Raw genomic sequence first — 20,381 nt, 5'->3', positions numbered from 1 at the left:
CTTATGCCACATTTTATCCACCTTTGCAGATCTTCTGTTGAATTTTAAGATTGGCAGTAAAGCTGTGAATTGTGAGCAAAAGAAAGACTTGTGCAGGCACACCCTTAGAGGGAGTTGGAGGCCCTTCCAGTCACTTGTGAACTTCCCCTTTGATTTCTAAAAGAGGTGGTTTGGTTCTGGCTCACACAATTTTCTTGCTACATTCAGGACAGCCACCTGCCAAAAACTGCCTGACAAAACTTACTATTTTTTCTTTTCTATTCTTTTTCTCCACAGCTTTGGGATGGTGATGAGGCCCCAGTGAGATCCCCTAGCTCTACACTCAGACATTGCTTTGTTTTCCATCCAGGGAAGGCCATTTCCCTTGCGGCCCTGTCAAAGAAAGAGACTTCGATGGACTTACACCGGGCAGCCTTCAAGATGGAAAACTCCTCCTACCTTCCCAATCCTCTGGCATCTCCAGCCCTGATGGTTCTTGCTTCCACTGCTGAAGCCAGCCGTGATGCTTCAATCCCTTGCCAGCAGCCAAGGCCCTTTGGCGTCCCTGTGTCAGTGGACAAGGATGTACACATCCCGTTCACCAATGGCTCCTATACTTTTGCCTCCATGTATCACCGGCAAGGTGGGGTGCCAGGAGCATTCACCAACCGTGATTTTCCACCTTCCTTGCTGCATCTCCATCCCCAGTTTGCTCCCCCCAATCTGGACTGCACCCCAATCAGCATGCTGAACCACAGCGGTGTTGGGGCCTTCCGTCCCTTTGCCTCCACTGAGGACAGGGAGAGTTACCAGTCGGCTTTTACACCTGCCAAGCGCCTGAAGAACTGCCATGATACTGACTCTCCCCACCTTCGCTTCTCAGATGCTGATGGCAAGGAGTATGAGTTTGGAGCCCAGTTACCATCTGGCTCTCCCGGCTCCCTCAAAGTTGATGACACGGGGAAAAAGATCTTTGCTGTCTCTGGCCTCATTTCAGACCGGGAGACCTCATCCAGCCCTGAGGACCGAAACGATAGATGTAAGTACCTCAACTTTGCTTAACTGGGCTGTTGAAATGCTCAACAAGTGTGTTCTGTAATACTAGGAGGTGTCTAAGAGGCACATAATAGTTGTCCAGCTTTTCTTTAAGTGCATGTTGATGGATCATAGAGGGAGGTGGATTGAAGGGAATCTGTGCAATGAAGTTGTTCTTTTCATACTAGATTGGGTGCTGAACTTCAGAAAAACCACCAGCATTCCAGAAAAGGGGGAAAGATTCTGTGTTGTGAATGTGTTAGAGCTTAATTCCCCTCTAGGTACCTTGAAACATCTGTTTCAGGGAGCTTGTCTTTTCTGTGAAGAATGTTGCCCTACTTTCTTTTAAAACTTTCCCCCCCTCCAACCCGTTCTTCATATATTCAGTGTCTCAGATCAGTGTAAAGTCATTTTATTGGATGTTTTAACATAAGCTAACTTAAGCCCTATCGTCAAAACAGGGAAAGAAAGAGATCTGGTGATGCTCTAGGCAAGTTGCACACCTGTGCTAATAACTTTTAAATGGGTAGAGGTGTTTTCTCTAGTACCTTCTGCAAATTTGGAAGTGACATTCGCAGACCTGTTATCTGCATTAGTTACCTTAGAGGAGCAATGCCTGTTGCATCATTCCTCTCTCACTGCTGATCCCCTTTCTCATAAGTGCCATGAGCTGCCCTGCTGTGGGGAGAGTAGATCAAGTGGTACCCCATATAAGAAACTGAAGATACATCAGGTCTCAGCTTAGATGCTGAGCTGAGGCTTTTTTCTCATGTGGGTCTCTTTATTATTTCTTATGGTGCCTTGCCCCCTCCCCCCCCCTTATTTTTTTTTTTACTTTTTTTGAAGGGTGGGTTGGGGGAAGAAGCATTGATTTAAAAAGAAAGAAAAAAAGCCTGCATCGCAGCTTCCCCGTTCCCTCCTGGATACCATTTTTCTTCTCCTCCTTTATGATGCCGAAGAGAGTAATAGAGACGTTGTTGCGCTCGTTCCCCTGTCGGTGCTGCTTCCTCGGGCTGTCTCCTTGAATTAGGCACTGTGTTAACTTTCCAGTGCTACGAGGCATCTGCCGAAAGCCCACGTTCCTTGTCAATAAAAGTCACCATAAAATCAACCTGCCTTGTAAATCCATCGCTCTTTGGTTTTGAAATATGCCATGAGTGTGTCTTTTATGTCAACGTTTGTAAGTGTGGAATGATTCCCTCTTCAAGACAGAAGCTACATGTTGCGCTACAGATGTGTATGCTCTCTTCCCCTAGTGTGGCTTAAGCTCTGTTAGAGCTGCTTGCATGTGTTTTTTTTGTCTTTGATACCTGAGTGCAACAATTGAAAGGGTGTGTGTATTGTAACTGTGTGAGATCTAGGGGGAAAATATTAATATATTTTGAAAGTGAAGGAAAGATAGTATTGCCATGACTAAGGATAACTAATAATTTGGGAAAGTATAACTTGCCAATTTAAGTATAACCTGTCTATAGATACGAAACTCATGCTGATCATGTATAGTGAAAGATAACAGTATAAAAAGCTGCCCTGCCAATTAAATATTTCTACAGTATGTTGAATATTGCATCTTGTTAACCTGCTCCTGTTAGAAAGTGGCACGAATGAGAAAAAATTGTACAATATTTAGAAAGGGGGTGGAATGGTGGATTAATATCTATTCAGAAGGGCTAGATCTTCCTTTTAATGACTTTGCTATTAGAAGTTTTGATGAATCCTCAGATAGGAAATAGATGAATCAGCTAAAATATGACATCTAAAGGAGAACAAGGGCTTATATGGAGAGATTAAAAACAAATTAAACTGATTAAAACTATGCAGATTGCTTTGAAAGGTGTCAAGATACAGAAAGTTTTCTTTCTTGATTTTCCTTTCATTGTCATAAAAATAAATACAAATTGGTTTGAATTTATAATGCTCTCATGGGAGCAAAACCAAAACTGACTTAGTACCCAATGGGCCTAGGTGAAATATAAAATATTGGAGACTGACTAGTTCTAGCTCTGGGGCCAAATATTGACTCTCATCTAGTTAAAACATTGTTTTAATAGTCAAGGGTTTTAGAGATTTTATTTTAATTTTAACTGTGAGTGTGAGTGTGTGAGAGAGAGAGAGAGAGAGAGCGCGAGCACAAGTGAGCTCTCCCATAGTTGCACCTAATGATGACCTTCAAATACCCTTGGCATGTTTAGATATGATTTCATAAAGCATATATTCCTGTTCAGTATTTCAGACAAGAACATGGTGCATGTTCCATGATTGAAAGATTCTTTGTTAGTAGTTTCTAGGATGTATCTGAGGACTGACATAACTTTCTAGTGACTCCATAGTTCTGAACACAAGCAGAGCTGTGCACACATATTTGCATGTATGTAAATGTGTCATTTTGGGCTTTTATAAATTCCTAGTCATTGACCCCTAAAAAGCTGTCTCCATTTTCTTTCACAAACTGTATACACAAACCTTTCTGTGAAACAAGGATTCTTTTCACCACCACCCTAACATACATTGCAGAGAAATGGTTGTATAGACAGGCTGGTCAGCAAAAGTGTATTGGCGGGGGCAGTAAAAGCCATCAGATCAGCAAACCCTTTATGCCTCCAATAGACACCCTACAGAATTGCCGGGCTCTACTGTTTATTTGTATTTTCCCAAATACTGCAAAGGAATCAGACCACATGACGGGTGAATAACTTTAATTGCAACACATAACGTTCCTTGTGCCGCCACCAACAGACTATATTCATTTTTTTTTGTTTCTTGTAATTTCAAAGTTGGATTTCTCACTAACTGGTCCCTTTGATTTTAAGAAAAGGAATGCAATATGGGCATTTAAAGCTCCTGGAAAATAGGGTTGTAGGGTGTGGTAGTTTTTTTGTTTTTAATTTTTTTTACAGAAATGCTGTCCAAGGTGTTCTGCGATACTAGCAGGATCTAATACAGGGGAAAGTATGTCTCTATACAGATACAGATGTGGGCATTTCATTTTATTAATTAGATACTAACTAAGAGTGATACTTAGTGTGTTTATATTCCCATGAGGTTAGATTCTTATCTCCGTTAATTAGTGGTGTAAATCTGGATTGATTCTCATACCACTTGAAAAGTCATTAAGGATATTTACACTGGTATAACAGATCAGAGTTTTAGCTTCTGCCTCCAGAATGTTTTTAGCTTGCAAGAAATTACATAGTTTATGAGATAGAATCACAGATGTTATATTTTGCAGATTTTGCAGATTTTACATTTTACACATATGCAGTTGTACCCCAGGTAAGTGACAGAAAAAATCTAATGGGAGGTGTCACCTGAATTTATCATATGCTAATGATTATTTTGCAATCTGGTTCCAGAAGAGAGTTTATCAGTACCTTAGTACATTTTCTTCTTCCCTATGGATTTCCATGGCTCCAGGAAAGTCAGAGCCTAACCTGCAGGAGTTGTGCACAAACGATATGCAATGTTGTTTGTTAAGACAAACATTTTGTCCGGGTAGCTCTGTTGAGATTTCCATTGAGAGTGCTAATTACATTTATAGAACACTGCTTAACACTGCATATGCATTGCTCAGACATCTACGGACACATTCTGTGGGGTTCTTCAAATAAATGTAGCCTCATTAGTGTGGAAGCTTCCAGCTGGAGTAGATATAAACGCTGTATCCCTGTGTGACAGATACCTATAACTCTCTTTTTAAAAACTTCCTTTATTCTCTGGTTTCTAAAATAAATTGTTTGACTGCTACTCCCCACGGACTAGTCACCACAGTCAACAGAAGGAGCAGGCAGAGAGGCCCACAGAAACACCTGGATTGTGGCAGAAGAAATTTTCCTGCTGGGCAAAGCGACTTGGTTGTTTCCCCCTTTGTTAATTTAGGCCAACTCCAGATTGTGTTGTCTCCTATATACCCAGAGTTACTTGCAATATCTGGCCTTTATTTTGAGTCTACAAATGGTGCTTATTTTTGTTTCTTTGGGACATTTTTGTTCTTTATTGCAGTTATCTCTTTAAAGTTTAGTCTGTCGTTGAAGAAGCAGGCTGTATTGACCAAAGTTAGAATTTCTTTGAGCCTTGTCTTTCACACCTGTAATATGGGTCACCGTAGCAGTCCCTTTATTAATTTTAAGAATGATATGAATTGATTTTCAGGGGCTTTTCTGAAATCTCTGCTTCTTTCTAGCAATTCGTCAACCGTGGGCTTATTTTTTTCATGGTTGTATAATGAAACATGTAACCAAATTGGCAGTCTAGGTGAGAGGTATTGGGAACAAGGCACCATCAGCTCATTCATACTTCCGTTTTTCCTTAAAATTTTGCATTATGGTAGGGAGTGAACTTCTTGTTTGGACTTCAAATTTGGATTGCTTTTGAAAATCACTTCTGCAACTTGTAACTTTGAAAGTAATGAATGGAAATGTTTGAGAACAATTCAATGTGCTGTTCTGTTTAAGTTGCAAGCAGGAATTATTAATGTATTAATTCCTGGTTTTTCTTTTCTCTTAGCATATAACTGATTCAAGTTTCATTTTAGCTCTGGCTACCTCAGCAGAGCATATGCTGTCCAGGTATTTCCACACTAGGGCCTACTATTATTCTGATTACTCCACATGCAAAATGTAGACATGAAGTTTGTTTTTGTTTGCAAGTATATGTTGAGAGCTTTTTCTACGATATGCCATGTTTTAAATGTGTTAAATTAGGAGCTAGAAGGAAAGTAAAACCATGTTGTCAACAGCTATTGGACATAATCTGAAATTGGCATTATTTAGAAGGATAGTGAAAATAAAGCAAGTGGAAATGGCTCCATTTCTAAAGAGTCTGTTTGTGTATGTGTGAGTATCCTCTGTGAGTTTTAGATGAGTGAAAACAGAATTGCAGATACAGAGAAAGTCCATCCTGATAGGGTAGATTTTGGTATTTGTTATGCCAGTGGAAACTCATGGATTTCAGTAGAGTCATTCCATATTTGTACTGATTTGTCAGAGCTCAGACTCCATTTGGGCTCACAGGCAGCCTCTTTCTCACACCTTTATTCCTGCATTTTGGCTACTCTTCCATTCCTCCCCGCAGCAAACTGTTGCCGAGACTCCTTGTCATGTTGCTCTGTTTAATTGTTATGTTGGAATAAAGGAACGTTTGGGCTGTTAAAGTGGCGGAGAGCTGGGTGTGAGCTGCTCCAGTTCTGCCGGCTGCAGGACCATCTGGCCCTGGCTCGCATCCGCTGGTCTCCAGCTTCTCTTTCTCTTTATGTTAGCTGGGGCTATCTTGCACACTTGGAATGCCTAATCACCATGGTGAGAGGATGGGCTTTGCTGCCTGCCCCTTCCCGTCAATTGTCATGCAGAACTGATTGGGAGGACCGTTTTCTTTGCAGCAGTCGCTTGCCTGTCTTTGCCTGGCTCTTGGCAGAAGGAAGGCTTTTAATTGATCATTTGTGGGGGAGGGCTGGGGTTGTTTGAGCCTCTCAATGTTTCCCCACACAGTCTCTACCACACAGCCAGATTTCTTATTTGCTGGAAAATGGTAGTGATTTAGCTGCTCCTTGTTCTTCCTTTTAGACTCCTGCTTGTTGCTGTTTTATGGGGAACTCTGAGGGCTTGTAACTGTGGCTCCAAGGAGCACTGAGCAAGATATAAACGTTGTGTTTATCTGTCCACAACTGGGAAGGGGGCACATATGGGCACTAAATGTTTATTGTCCTTCTTTCCACTGTGTGTTCATGTTTGTATTTGCATGAACGCTTATGGATTTATTATCTGTGGGCAGGATGAACTCTTAATCTCTTTTGCTTTTTGAACAAATCCAACCCTTTTCACAAATCCTAAAAGCATGCCCCAAAACCTGGTAGCTGAAGTCTGCTCCTCAACAGATGAAATTAAAAACTGAGCATGACTGGAGTCTTCTGTTAGGATACATATTTCCTTTGAATTGTAGGAAGGGAAAATCTTTTTTGGGATTTCAGAGCACTGGAAGTTGGGACTAATTTTGTGGCTTATGCTTTTTGATATGATCTAAAAGTAGGAATAATGACCTCCATCCAACACTAGGCAGACTGAGGTGACCTGCCTCAGGTGACATACTTATGAGTACTGTTAATGTTTATTATTTTATTTTCACCATCATGATGATGGGGAGAGGGGCACTGTTTATAATTTTTGCCTTTGGCTTCAAAATGTATTGCGTTGTCTTTGGTGGCTGGCTCTGACAGTCATTGCTGTTGGACAGTGTAATACTCATAAAATAGTATCCATAAAAGAATATTATGGACTGCTATGAATTAATGAAACAAAGGGTAGATTCAGAGAAGTAGCTGAGCTGATTGACTTGATCGTGCAGTGATTTCTTTTTTACATTCTTTCTCAACCCCAGCTTTCTTAAGTTTCCCAGGATGTAGTGAGCTATGATTGTGCCATATGCTCCTGAAATTTAAGAGCATTCAAACAGGTAATTACACCAATAAATAAATAAAACAGTCTGTGATGGCTACACTGCACAAGTCACCACTTCAGCTATTTGTCTTTATTTAATGAAATAAACAAGTTCAGTGGTGTGCAAGTTAGTTGCTTTGGAACTCTCTTTCTTGCATTATATTATTAATTTTACTTACTAAAATGTAGAGATTTAGTTGCCCTCAAAAATCCATAGTAATTATAGGATTTTTATATTTATTTACCTCCTATAGTGAGTGTAATACTACAAAATATGGGTAAAAGAGCTGGTTAAAAAAAATAAAATAAGAGCTTTTGAGAAGATCAGTTAACTGTACATGAAATGTACATTTGTTACTTATTTATTACAGAGCGCATAGACGTCTTTCCTCCAGGTAGCATTTCTGTTGTGGGGATATCACATTTTTCCAGGACTTAAACCACAGGTTTGTCTCAGAGAAAATATGCTTCTTATGTAGAGCATTTGTTGCAACGGTGAATTTTATGTGGCATGTGATTCCATGACTGTTGGATACCTATTGGACAGTGCAAGTGACTTGCCTAGTGATGAGTGACACAATGTCCAGCTGCATTTGAAAACCTATATGAACAGCAGCATGGTTATGCTCCCATAGCAAGATTATCGCCCATCTGTTAAGGTAGGACAGGATATCATGTTACTGATACTGGATCAGAGGTAGTTCATAAAGCATTATGGATAAAATGTTGCTTGAAAATCTGTAAAGACCTAGATAGCTAGCATAGCCCTATTCCATTAATAAATGAAGATTAGTTTACGTATTATGGTTGCCACATAGACCACTTTAACTTGGTCTACATTGTGAGCTGCTCGTGTGCACTAGCTAGCCATGTGAATCAGATAATTTCAGCCCACCACCACAGTGTCTGCAAAAGGAAGATCACTAGTACACATAGACAGCCACTGTACAAGGAAGGGTCACCATATGGAAATAGCTGCCACCCAGAATTTTTTAAAGTAGCCTCAACATAGCGGCTATAACATGTAATACAGGAAAGGATGAACAATGCTGACTCCCATGGCTTCATTTGTGATTTAGACTTCAGAGTTGTCTGTGCTTGTCAGATGGTAAGCAAGTATCTGAACTCCACAGACAGAAAAACAGTTGGGGTTGGACGGCTGATGTAACTAACCTAAGCACCTCCTTCCCCCTCCAAATATCATCTTCCCAAAGCTGCTTTTTATTTTAAAAATTAACATCAAGGTCTTTATATGCATTTGGGTGTAATGTGTAGTTTGCCCCAACAATGTCAAGAAAAGAAGAAAGTTAGATATTGCCATATAAAAATAAAATACACTAATTCAACAACATACAGAAAAATAATCAGTATTGTATCCAATCTTTTATCTTTCAAATCCAGTCAGTGTAAATTCATGAAACGTTAAGTCAAATTAAAGATGGGTCTTCCTGTCTTACGTTTTCTGGGAATTGTCCCATTTCAAAAACCGGACTTAGATGTTCTTTCATCATCATCCTGTGAGACTGATCCTTCCTATTGTCTTAAGTTCCTAGTCTGAATAGGGAAAGTTTTAAAATGTTGGAAATTTACGTTTTTGAGTGCTTGCTACTTGTAAAGTGATCCCCAGCGATCTGATCACTCCCTGCCCTCCTCCCGGCTCATGTGGGGGTGCAAAAGATATCTGGTGGATTGAATATTTTATCTCACAATGGAGGCTAACAGGAAAAAGTAATTCCCTAACCTTCTCTTCCCTCTCTGCAGGTCCAGAAATTAATGTAACAACACCTTTTAAAATATGTAACTATTAATACATATGTATTAATGGTTTATACCATTTTTGGTTAAAAATCAAGCAGTAATTAAAACTGTATGGTTCCTTCCTGAAATCATCCATTGCTGTATCATTAAAATATAGTGTGTGTCTATTTTAACCTTGGGTGCCTTATGACAGAGTGTGATTTATAAACATTAGAAATAAGTAACAAATAAATAATAAATGTATGCAGAAGACTTGATTAAGCTAAATAGTTTTCTCTTGATGACTGACTGTCCCATCTCTGTCTGCACACAGTGCAGGGAAGTGTGAGTCGATACAGAGATGTCACAACACTTTATGTGTGATATTTGGGTAGATTGATAATGCTGCAATCCTATGCATACTTACTTTGAGAATAAGCTATACTGGAAGTGGCAGTATATATGGCCATCACACAGGAATTGTTTTTGAGGCAAGAAGTGAAGCTGTTTTTTCCTATTATTAATGTTCCAGTTCCAGTAGAAAACAGGAAGTGATAACAGTTTTTACCCCACATTTCACATTCTTTGTTGTCTCCTTCCATGTTTGTTCAATTTTCCCCTCCCAGTATTATTCAGAAAAGAGTAGATATTCGAAAGATTTTTACAACCAGTAATTCATTTGAAAATCCTGTTTTAAATGTGACATGTTCCTTCTGTGAGAAATGGTATTGTTACAGTTGTATATTTACCATGGAGAGCGGAGGACAGGAAGGCCTGGTGTGCTATGGTCCATGGGGTCACGAAGAGTCGTACACTACTGAAGGACTGAACAACAACAACAACAACATATTTACCGTGAAATCAAAGCATGTGTCAGATGGATAAACATCCTGATATTAAGATTAGCCTCGCACTATCACACATTTAACTTGCAGTGATTGCAGTCCATGAACATCTTACTGTTAAGTAATCATATAGACTGCAATAGAACACCAGTGAGAATTTGCTGGTGTGAATGATTTGTGGATTGTTATTACTACTTACATTTGAATAGCAAGTTCGGTTCTCCTCATTTCCCCTTCTGAAGTATGTACTGCACTATGGGCTAATGCTCATTGTGGTTGCTTAGGCACTGAATACTTGAGTCACATGAGTATAATGATGTTAATTTGGCATCTTCATTAGGGCTTTTAAAATGAATAAACAGTTTGCAGCCTCTTGTCCTCTGTACTTGTAATCACTGACACGTTTTTGCAGCAGGATTTGGTCCTGTTTTGATGTTTGAGAAATGTGCATGGCTTGTGTGGAAGTTAAGTAATGATCTAGCTAACATTTAGCTCATGGTTGAGCCTTGTTCTGCAACAGCACCCTTAACCTGAAGGGGAAAGAAGGCATAGGGCATTGTGGAGACTATGGGGGTAAGGAATAAGGCTGCTTTTGCAAGAGGAATTTCAAATGCTTTTTGACTTTTCACATCACAACTTGATATTTTCACACATGGACCTACATGCAGCGTATTAAAATATCTAAAATGTTCACATTTTAACAGTAGCCTTCCTAGCATTTTGTAGTGCATAAGGCCCCACTTTCAGAAGAGCCCAGACACTATGTTTCTCCATAGCAAAAATGCCAACCAATGGCTGATGATGTTTTGCTTTACAATAACCACAATTCACAAGAGCAGGAAAATACACATCTACCAGATAACTTGCATTAAATAGTTGCATGGAATCATAGGACCTTGGAGATCATCTAGTCTAACTACCCACTTAACACAAGATTCAACTGCAGCATCTCTGACAGGTGGCCAAAGGCTTTCAGTCAAAATGTAATAGAATAACTTGGCTGAGTTGCAAAAGCAAGATGTCATTTGAAAAGCTGTCACAGATAGGAAACTAACAGTTCAATTCAAATGCAAATTAACAAGATTTCTTAGTACTTGTGTGCATCTAGCTTCCCTGTATCTCTGACATCAAAGCAGATGAGCCACTTCTGAGGGCCAACACCCAAAGCCCATGGACTAGGAATAAGGAGCTGTAAGACATGTGTGGTTGTCTTCCACATCGTATGACATATTAACTGTATTTGCAAGTTTTAAAAAATTGTGCTAGAGACAAAAAGGCATTTTAATGCCATTTATAAATGTGATATTAGAGATTTTACGCTCGGCATTATGGGAGCAAGGAGAGTCTTTTGCAGGTTGGGCATCTCCCATTGATTAACCTGCCAGTAGTCTTTTCCTACTTCGTTTTATAGGGGCTGCTTTTGAGTCTAGAGCCAAAGAAAGCAGGGACACGCAAGTGAACTGTGATGACCTTGCTTTCCCCAAGGTGGGAGGCAGGAGCAAAGGTAGTGGCCATCAGCCAGGACAGCTAGACTGGTGGGGAGGAGGGAGAGGGCCTTTTCTGTGGTGGCCCCACTCTGTGGAACTCCCTCCCTAGGGAACTCCGTCATGCCCCCTCTTCAATGAGCTTCCTCCGTGCATTAAAAACGTGGTTGTTCAGGCAGGCATTTGGGGTGGGTTAGGGTATTTTAGAAAATGTTTTTATTGTAGAATTTTATTGTTTTAAACTGTTTTGTTGTGTGTTGTACATCACCCAGAGTGGCTGGGTGACCAGCCAGATGGGCGATTGATAAATTTAATAATAATAATAATAATAATAATAATAATAGTGTTCCTGGTGATTGGCAGTTTTGATATCAGAGACTGGAGAATTTCTTTGGCATTGTGCCTACTAAACTGTAACCTGTACACACTGTGCTAGGACAATACTGTGTTACTCAAACTGGTCAGGGCAACATTGATTATTACCTGTTTTTAAAAAGATCGTTCCAATATCTTTAGACAGCAAACCCTACCCATGTAATGCTCATAGTGATACGGATTGGACTACTGCCTCAGAGCGTTTGCTAGCTGGAGACTGAGAGGAAGAGATTGGAAGGAAGAAGAATATCTGGCCAGCAGGTGACCTTAAAACATCTTGAGTGTTCCATCCTATTCTTGGATGAAGACAAATGCACACAAAAAAGAGGCTTACAATGCCATGAATACTCTTTGAGTTCTCTGTTTAATGTACATGTGGCAGTAGCATATCAGCGAACGGAATGCCGCTCTGTCACTGCCACATCCTTCCTTTTCTTCTGTTATGGGATGAAGTGTCCTGTACCTGGTTGCTGAGAACAGGATGTTTCCATCTCAAGCACTCATCTGCAGGGCTCTTGTCCAGGAGGAAGAGTTGGTAATGGCAGGTAGGTGAATGACTTTCCTGCCCCTTCACTGCTTCCTCTTTCTGCTGCTGGTGCAGCTGGGAAGGAAAGCATCTTGCACCCAAGTGCTTGAGATGGAATCTACTCATCTTCTTGGATGCTTCCAGACAAAGTGCTCCTAGCATTACAAGTTAGAAGGCATTGTACAGCAACTCCATCTATTTTTTCTTTAGTGGATCTTCTTTTGTGGTAAGGAAGGAGGAGTGGGAAAACATGGGAGGACTACGAGGGGAAGATGTGATCATCATCCCCCCCACGCAAACTTCTGTGAATGAGGCAGGGTGATGGCACTATAAAACCTTTGCCTGGAAGCACTTCTTGTCTCAGAGAACTCACTGTGAGGTGCTTTGTTCTCCAGCAGGGAGAGACTGGCAAAAAAGGAAGTGGAAGCAGCAAAGCAGCCAGCCAGTGGCTGTAGTAGCCTATCCCAGCGTGCAACTGCTACAGCTACGTGTACATTAAAAGGGAAGGTCAAAGCACATTTACTACATGGTGAAACTCTTTTTAATGTATGTATGTCTTCTCCCTTATCCTCCTTCCATTTGATGCTGGACAAATATGCAAGTACTACATTTCCTTGCTACAAAAGTCAGGATGTGGCAGCCTGTTACACAGTGTAAGCCATGTAACCAGAAATAAAATAAGAGGTGAACCATAGGGAAAACTAGTAGTAACAACTCCTCCATTTGCATGGTAGTGGATGAGTAACAACTGGTTGGCTAAATATTGCTTTAAATGTGGCCACTGCATTTTACGGAGGAAAAACATTTCTGAATGATAAATATGAAGTCTGTATACTATTGTTTCCCCTTCATGGATCACTGCCTTGTTGTGGTGAAGGGGTTTGCGTAACTCAGTGAAGCCATAAGCTATGCCGTGCAGGGCCACCGAAGACGGACAGGTCATGGCGGAGAGTTCTGACAAAATGTGGTCCACTGGAGAAGGAAATGGCAACCCACTCCAGTATTCTTGCCAAGAAAACCCCATGGAACGTAACACAAGGCTAAAAGATATGACGCCGGAAGATGAGCCCCTCAGGTCAGAAGGTGTCCAATATGCTACTGGGGAAGAGCAGAGGGTATTTCCAAGTAGCGCCAGAAAGAGTGAAGCGGCTGGGCCAAAGCCGAAAGGACACTCAGCTGTGGATGTGTCTGGTGGTGAAAAGAAAGTCCGATGCTGTAAAGAACAATATTGTTTAGGAACCTGGAATGTCAGATCAATGAATCAAGGTAAGCTGGAGGTGGTCAAACATGAGATGGCAAGATTGAACATCGACATCTTGGGATTCAGCGAACTAAAATGGACAAGCATGGGCGAATTTAATTCAGGTGACCATTATGTCTACTACTGTGGGCAAGAATCCCTTAGAAGAAATGGAGGAGCACTCACAGTCAACAAAAGGGTGGGAAAAGCAGTACTGGGGTACAATCTTAAAAACGATAGAATGATCTCAGTATGAATCCAAGGCAAACCATTCAATATCACAGTAATTCAAGTCTATGCCCCAACCACTGAGGCTGAAGAAGCTGAGGCTGATCGGTTCTATGAAGACCTACAACACCTTCTAGAACTAACACCAAAAAAAGATGTCCTCTTCATCATAGGGGATTGGAATGCTAAAGTAGGAAGTCAAGAAATCACCGGGATAACAGGCAAGCATGGCCTTGGTGTACAAAATGAAGCAGGACAAAGGCTAATAGAGTTTTGCCAAGAGAACACGCTGATCATAGCAAACACTCTTTTCCAACAGCACAAGAGTCGACTCTACACATGGACATCACCAGATGGTCAATATCGAAATCAGATTGATTATGTCTTTTGCAGCCAAAGATGGAGAAGCTCCAGTCAGTAAAAACAAGACCTGGAGCTGACTGTGGCTCAGATCATGAGCTGCTTCTTGCAAAATTTCGGCTTAAATTGAAGAATGTAGGGAAAACCACTAAACCATTCAGGTATGACCTAAATCATATCCTTTATGAATATACAGTGGAGGTGAGGAATAGATTTCAGGGATTAGACCTGATAGACAGAGTGCCTGAGGAACTATGGACGGAGGTCCGTAACATTGTTCAGGAGGCAGCAACTCAATCCATCCCAAAGAAAAAGAAATGCAAGAAAGCCAAGTGGCTGTCTGATGAGGCTTGACAAGTAGCTGAGGAAAGAAGGGAAGCGAAAAGCAAGGGAGAAAGGGGAAGGTATATCCAACTGAATGCAGAGTTCCAGAGAATAGCAAGGAGAGGCAAGAAGGCCTTCTTAAATGAACAATGCAAAGAAATGGAGGAAAACAACAGAATGGGAAAGATTAGAGATCTCTTCAAGAAAATCGGAGATCTCAAGGGAATGTTTTGTGTAAAGACAGGCATGATAAAGGACAAAGAAGGCAGGGACCTAACAGAAGCAGATGAGTTTAAGAAGAGGTGGCAAGAATACACAGAAGAACTATACAGGAAAGATCTGAATGTCCCTGATAGCCATGATAGTGTGGTCACAGAACTTGAGCCGGACATCCTCGAGGGTGAAGTCAAGTGGGCCTTAGCAAGCATTAGTAACAACAAAGCTAGCGGAGATGACAGTATTCCAGCTGAGCTATTTAAAATCCTAAAAGATGATGCTGTTAAGTGCAGCACTCAATATGCCAACAAATTTGGAACACTCAACAGTGGCCAAAAGACTGGAAAAGGTTAGTTTACATTCCAATTCCAAAGAAGGGCAACGCCAAAGAGTGTTCAAACTACCGCACAATTGCGCTCATTTCACATGCCAGCAAGGTGATGCTCAAAATCCTACAAGCTAGGCTTCAGCAGTATGCGAACCGAGAACTACCGGAAGTACAAGCTGGGTTTCGAAGAGGCAGAGGAACTAGAGATCAAATCGCCAACATTCGCTGGATCATGGAGAAAGCAAGAGAATTCCAGAAAAACGTCTATTTCTGCTTCATTGACTACGCTAAAGCCTTTGATTGTGTGGATCACAACCAACTGTGGCAAATTCTGAAAGAGATGGGAATACCGGACCACCTTACCTGTCTCCTGAGAAACCTGTACGAGGGTCAAGAAGCAACAGTAAGAACCAGACATGGAACAACCGATTGGTTCCAAATTGGGAAAGGAGTACGACAAGGCTGTATATTGTCGCCCTGCTTATTTAACTTATATGCAGAGTACATCATGAGAAATGCCGGGTTGGATGAATCAGAGGTCAGAATTAAGATTGCTGGGAGAATTATCAACAACCTCAGATACTCAGACGATACCACCCTAATGGCAGAAAGCGAAGAGGATCTCAATAGCCTCTTGTCGAGGGTGAAAGAGGAGAGTGCAAAAGCTGGTTTGAAACTCAACTTTAAAAAAACTAAGATCATGGCATCTGGCCCCATCACATCCTGCCATATGGAAGGGGAAGAAATGGAAGCAGTGACAGATTTTATTTTCTTGGGTTCCAAGATCACTGCAGACGGTGACTGTAGCCATGAAATTAAAAGACGCTTGCTCCTTGGGAGGAAAGCTATGGCAAACCTAGACAGCATAGTAAGAAGCAGAGACATCACCTTGCCGACAAAGGTTCGTGTAATCAAAGCTATGGTTTTCCCAGTAGCAACGTATGGCTGTGAGAGCTGGACTATAAGGAAGGCTGAGCGCCGAAGAATTGATACCTTCGAACTGTGGTGCTGGAGAAGACTCTTATGAGTCCCCTGGATTGCAAGGAGGTCAAATCAGTCAATCCTAAAGGAAATCAACCCTGAGTGCTCATTGGAAGGACAGATACTGAAGCTGAAGCTGAAATATTTTGGCCACCTATTGAGAAGAGATAACTCTCTGGAAAAGGCCCTGATGCTGGGAAAGACTGAAGGCCAAAGGAGAAGGGGACGGCAGAGGATGAGATGGCTAGATAGCATCACCGATGCAATGAATATGGACTTCAGCACACTCCAGGAGAGAGTGGAGGACAGGAAGGCCTGGCGTGCTATGGTCCATGGGGTCACGAAGAGTCAGATACGACTTAACGACTGAACAACAATACTATTTGAACCTGTTTCTTTGCTAACATATCTTCTCTTTATTTAAACACATTCCTGTTTTAGCCCTAACCTTGTAAAGATGTGATTCTGTTTTGCCTCAACTGGGCCTCCGTGTAACTTCGTGGAGTGGCTTACTTCCTCCTTATGTATGTTTCTGTGTTCTAAAGAAGAATCAATACTAGTATTGTTTTGTCTGCTTATGTCTGTTTGCCTTTGTCCAGTCTTTCTAGTAATGTTGTAGAGCCTCCCAGAAGTTTCCATTTTTGTTTTGAAATATAAAGCGAATAAAACACACACCCAGAAACCATTTTTTGTTTAGAGTCATCATAATGTTTACTTGGAATAGTTATAATCAGGACTGGAAAAATATTTTACTCACTAGGAAATTTTAAAGGTGTCCATCCTGTACAGAGCTGTTTTTATTCTGTTTTTTTTATGTTTAATTTCTAGGCACTAGTAAAAATTTCAAGGCACCCAGGCAACAGGTGCCTGGGATTTTTCCAGTCATGCTGACAACTCAAAATAGGCAGAAAAAAATAGGCAACTTAGAGCATTTTCATACACTTCACATGATTTTTTTGATAATCATTTGAAGAGTTGAAAATCTGATGAAACGAATTAATGGTATGTTTTGACTTGTAGCTCTCTGGACATAGCACTGTGCTAAATGGCCAACTGATTTGATCCAGTTTATATCAGCTTCTGTAAAGAAGAGAGCTAGTAGTTGTGTCACCTCATTGCAGAAATTGTCTGATTAAATACACTGTAGATTCTGGAAACTTAAAGCAGTTTGCTTTCTGACACTGTTGAGGAAATGAACCAATAGACTATAGACAGCCAAAATTGATGTCTGTCTGGGAAGAGTAAGTTAGGGTGCAATACTTTGGGTTGTGCCCTTATTAGAGTGAAGCCTCTGAATAAAGAGGCTTCCATGTATCAAATGCCCTGCCAAGCTCTTGCGGTGGGAGAAGTGATGGAGGTGATTTTTGCTTCACCTGCTGTTTTGTTTTTTCTTATCTAAAGGAGGTGCATTGGCAGGGCTGGGGCTGGAGAGACCATATGAAACATTGTATTCCGGCTTCCTCTCTTCTTTGTCCTCCTTGCCCAATGGAATGCCCCCTTTCTGACCCCTCCAAAGTCCTTTTGTGACCTTAGAAAGCAGCCCACGTGGTTCTTTCCACAGCGGTTGCAGGGGGAGAGATCCAATTCTGGAGTCCCCTTCCGATGCCTTGGAGAGGTGACTCCAAAGAATCCTATGGTCCCTGGGACCACTCCTACAGGACCATAGGATTGCCTTTCCATCTATCAGACTGTGGGGTAATTTCTGCAAATTTTATAATTGGGAGTGGTTGCTATTGTTTTACAAATCAGACGATCCACAAAGACGATGTGGAATATTGACTGAAGAAAAAGAAATAACACTGAAGCAGAAGAGGCAGAAGCAAGAGAAATATGGAGTAATGCTGGAAGCTGTGAGGAATCTGCTGCATTCTTGTAGCCAAAGCAAAGAATCCAGTTTCCTTCCTCCACCATAAAATCTTTTTTCTCATTTAAAAAGTCCTTGAAAACAAGACTCTGCCTGTACTTATTTCCTTCCTGACATGCCCAACCACTTCGTGTTTCAGTGTATTCTTACTGGCAATCATGGCTGATTAACAGACCAAATTGAACCTGATCAAAGGTGGAGTGGGCAGTTAACCCTTTGCTAGAAATCTGTCCAATAACTGGGTTTCCTTCTGCTGTCTTTGCCTTTATTCCATGACATGTAGCACAACCCATGGCCCTGTTCAGTGGAAATGTCTTATACTTCTGCTATGACCCTCAGCACCTGGGAATCAAGCAGAAGTAGCTTCTGCAGATTTGGTTTGTGCTATTTGGGTTCAGTTTTTTCTTCTTTCGAATGCTCTTACACATTTTAATACTAGCCCCTGCCCTTCTGTGTGCATGGATATGTTTGTGTCCAGATGAAAACAGCTCCTGTATTTTTTTAAAAAAAACAAATTATGATGGTATTCTGTTTTCTCTGCAACACCAGCATAACCACCCTCGCTCCCGGTTCTTTTAGTAGAACCATATCATGCCCCAGACCAAAAAGAATTTGCCAAGATGAATGACAAGGGAAGTATATCGTTCTAAACACCCCAGAAAGAAAGCATAGAGGTGCTTGGAGAGATGTTTAATCCTTTCCCTCTGTGCCATTTTCTTGATCTAAACTGCTGCCTTAGTTGCTGTTTTCCCCACTGTGGGACAAAAATACAGGCACAATATATGTATCTGTAAAATGATACATATGGGGTGGGATATTTAGATTAGGGAAAGGGTATGCGGGTTGAAGTTTTTTTTTTTAAACAACTCCTACTTTTAATTGTATATGTTTTAATCCCTGTAAGCTGCCTTGTGTCCCAGTACTGGGAAAAGGGTGGGGTATAATAATAATAATAATACTTTAAAATGAAGGGGGGAAAAAAGGTTGAGTGATCCAGTTGTGAATGTACTGTGTCACATCCATTCTGCCCCTAGGAAACCTTTCCTAGTTGTGATATTTATTTATTTATTGCATTTCTATACCTCCCCATAGCTGAAGCTCTCTGGGCGGTTTACAGAAGTTAAACCATTAAATACAATATAAAAAGTTTAAAAGCCATTTACAAAAAAGCACATAAAAACATACAGACAATATACACAAAACATTTAACTAAAAACAACAATGAACTATCAGTCATAACTACAGACACATCCAGGACTGATTAAAGCTCATCATGTGCTGCCAAATGCCTGGAAAAAGAGATAGGTCTTAACCTGGCGCCTAAAAGATAATAATGTTGAGCCAGGCAGACCTCATCAGGGACCTTGTTCCACAGATGCAGGGCAGCCACTGACAAGGCCCTCTCCCTTGTTGCTGTTGTCCAAGCTTCCCTTGGAGGAGTCACTTGGAGGAGGGCCTTAGATGCTGAATGCAGTGTACAGGTAGGTTTGTTTTGGGAGAGGCGTGCCATCAGGTATTGCGCTCCCAAGCCATATAGGGCTTTCTAGGTTAAAATCAGCACCCTGAATTGAGCTTGGAAGCATATAGGCAGCCAGTGCAAGTGGGTCAGAGTTGGTCTTATATGTTCGGACCTTCTGGTCCCTGTTAGCAATCTGGCCGCTGCGTTTTACGCAAGCTGCAGCGTCCGAACCATCTTCAAAGGCAGCCCCACGCAGAGTGCATTGCCGTAATCTAAGTTGGAGATTACCAGAGCATAGACAACCGAAGCCAGGTTATCCCTGTCCAGATAGTGGCGTAGCTGGGCCACCAACCGAAGTTGGTAGAAGGCACTCTGTGCCACTGAGGCCACCTGAGTCTCAAGTGACAAAGATGGTTCCAGGAGGACCCCCAAGCTACAGACCTGCTCCTTCAGGGGGAGTGCAACCCCATCGAGAACTGGTTGAGCACTCTCCATCCGGTCAGCAGAACCACCCACCAACAGCATCTCAGTCTTGTCTGGATTGAGTTTCAGTTTATTAGCCCTTATCCAATCCATTGTCGCAGCCAGGCACTGATTCAGCCCATCAACTGCCTCACCTGAAGAAGATGAAAAGGAGAAATAGAGCTGCGTGTCATCATCATACTGATGACAGCATACATAATCTTATCTGGGATACTTTTACAGAAATGGTAGAAATCTGGTCCCTCCTTGGAGTTGGGAAATATGCATTCTTGGGCATCATATTTTCCCTGCAGTAGTAGCCAAGAGTTTCCCCTGCTCCAAACAAAACCCAATGTCAAGCAAGTACCTCCTTTAGTTCATAAGGTGGTTTCCGTCTTCCTTTTCTGAATTGTAGAGTTCGTTGAGAGTTGAGAGTTTGGGGTTTCTTCAGAAGATGTATGTTTCATTGTTAAAAATTACCTTAATGGCCCAAATGATGGAGCAGGAAAC

The 20,381-nt window shown here is 41.4% G+C and overlaps 1 protein-coding gene across 1 annotated transcript in view; it reads left to right on the top strand.

The window, feature by feature from the left end:
- The window catches only part of RNF220 (ring finger protein 220), a 383,799-nt gene that overhangs the window by 6,346 nt on the left and 357,072 nt on the right, over positions 1-20,381 (top strand). Inside the window, exon 2 of the mRNA XM_084852730.1 lies at positions 277-1,018. Within this exon, the coding sequence (XP_084708856.1) occupies positions 394-1,018 (625 nt within the window). The 5' untranslated portion in view covers positions 277-393. The remainder of the gene's footprint in view (positions 1-276; positions 1,019-20,381) is intronic.

Source organism: Heloderma suspectum, chromosome 4 (assembly GCF_057233095.1).
Source record: "Heloderma suspectum isolate Gila_16-S chromosome 4, 16-S_ref, whole genome shotgun sequence".
In the NCBI taxonomy this organism is placed as follows: domain Eukaryota; kingdom Metazoa; phylum Chordata; class Lepidosauria; order Squamata; family Helodermatidae; genus Heloderma; species Heloderma suspectum.
The sequence above is the reverse complement of the archived record's forward strand: the minus strand, read 5'-3'. Positions and strand labels throughout refer to the sequence as shown.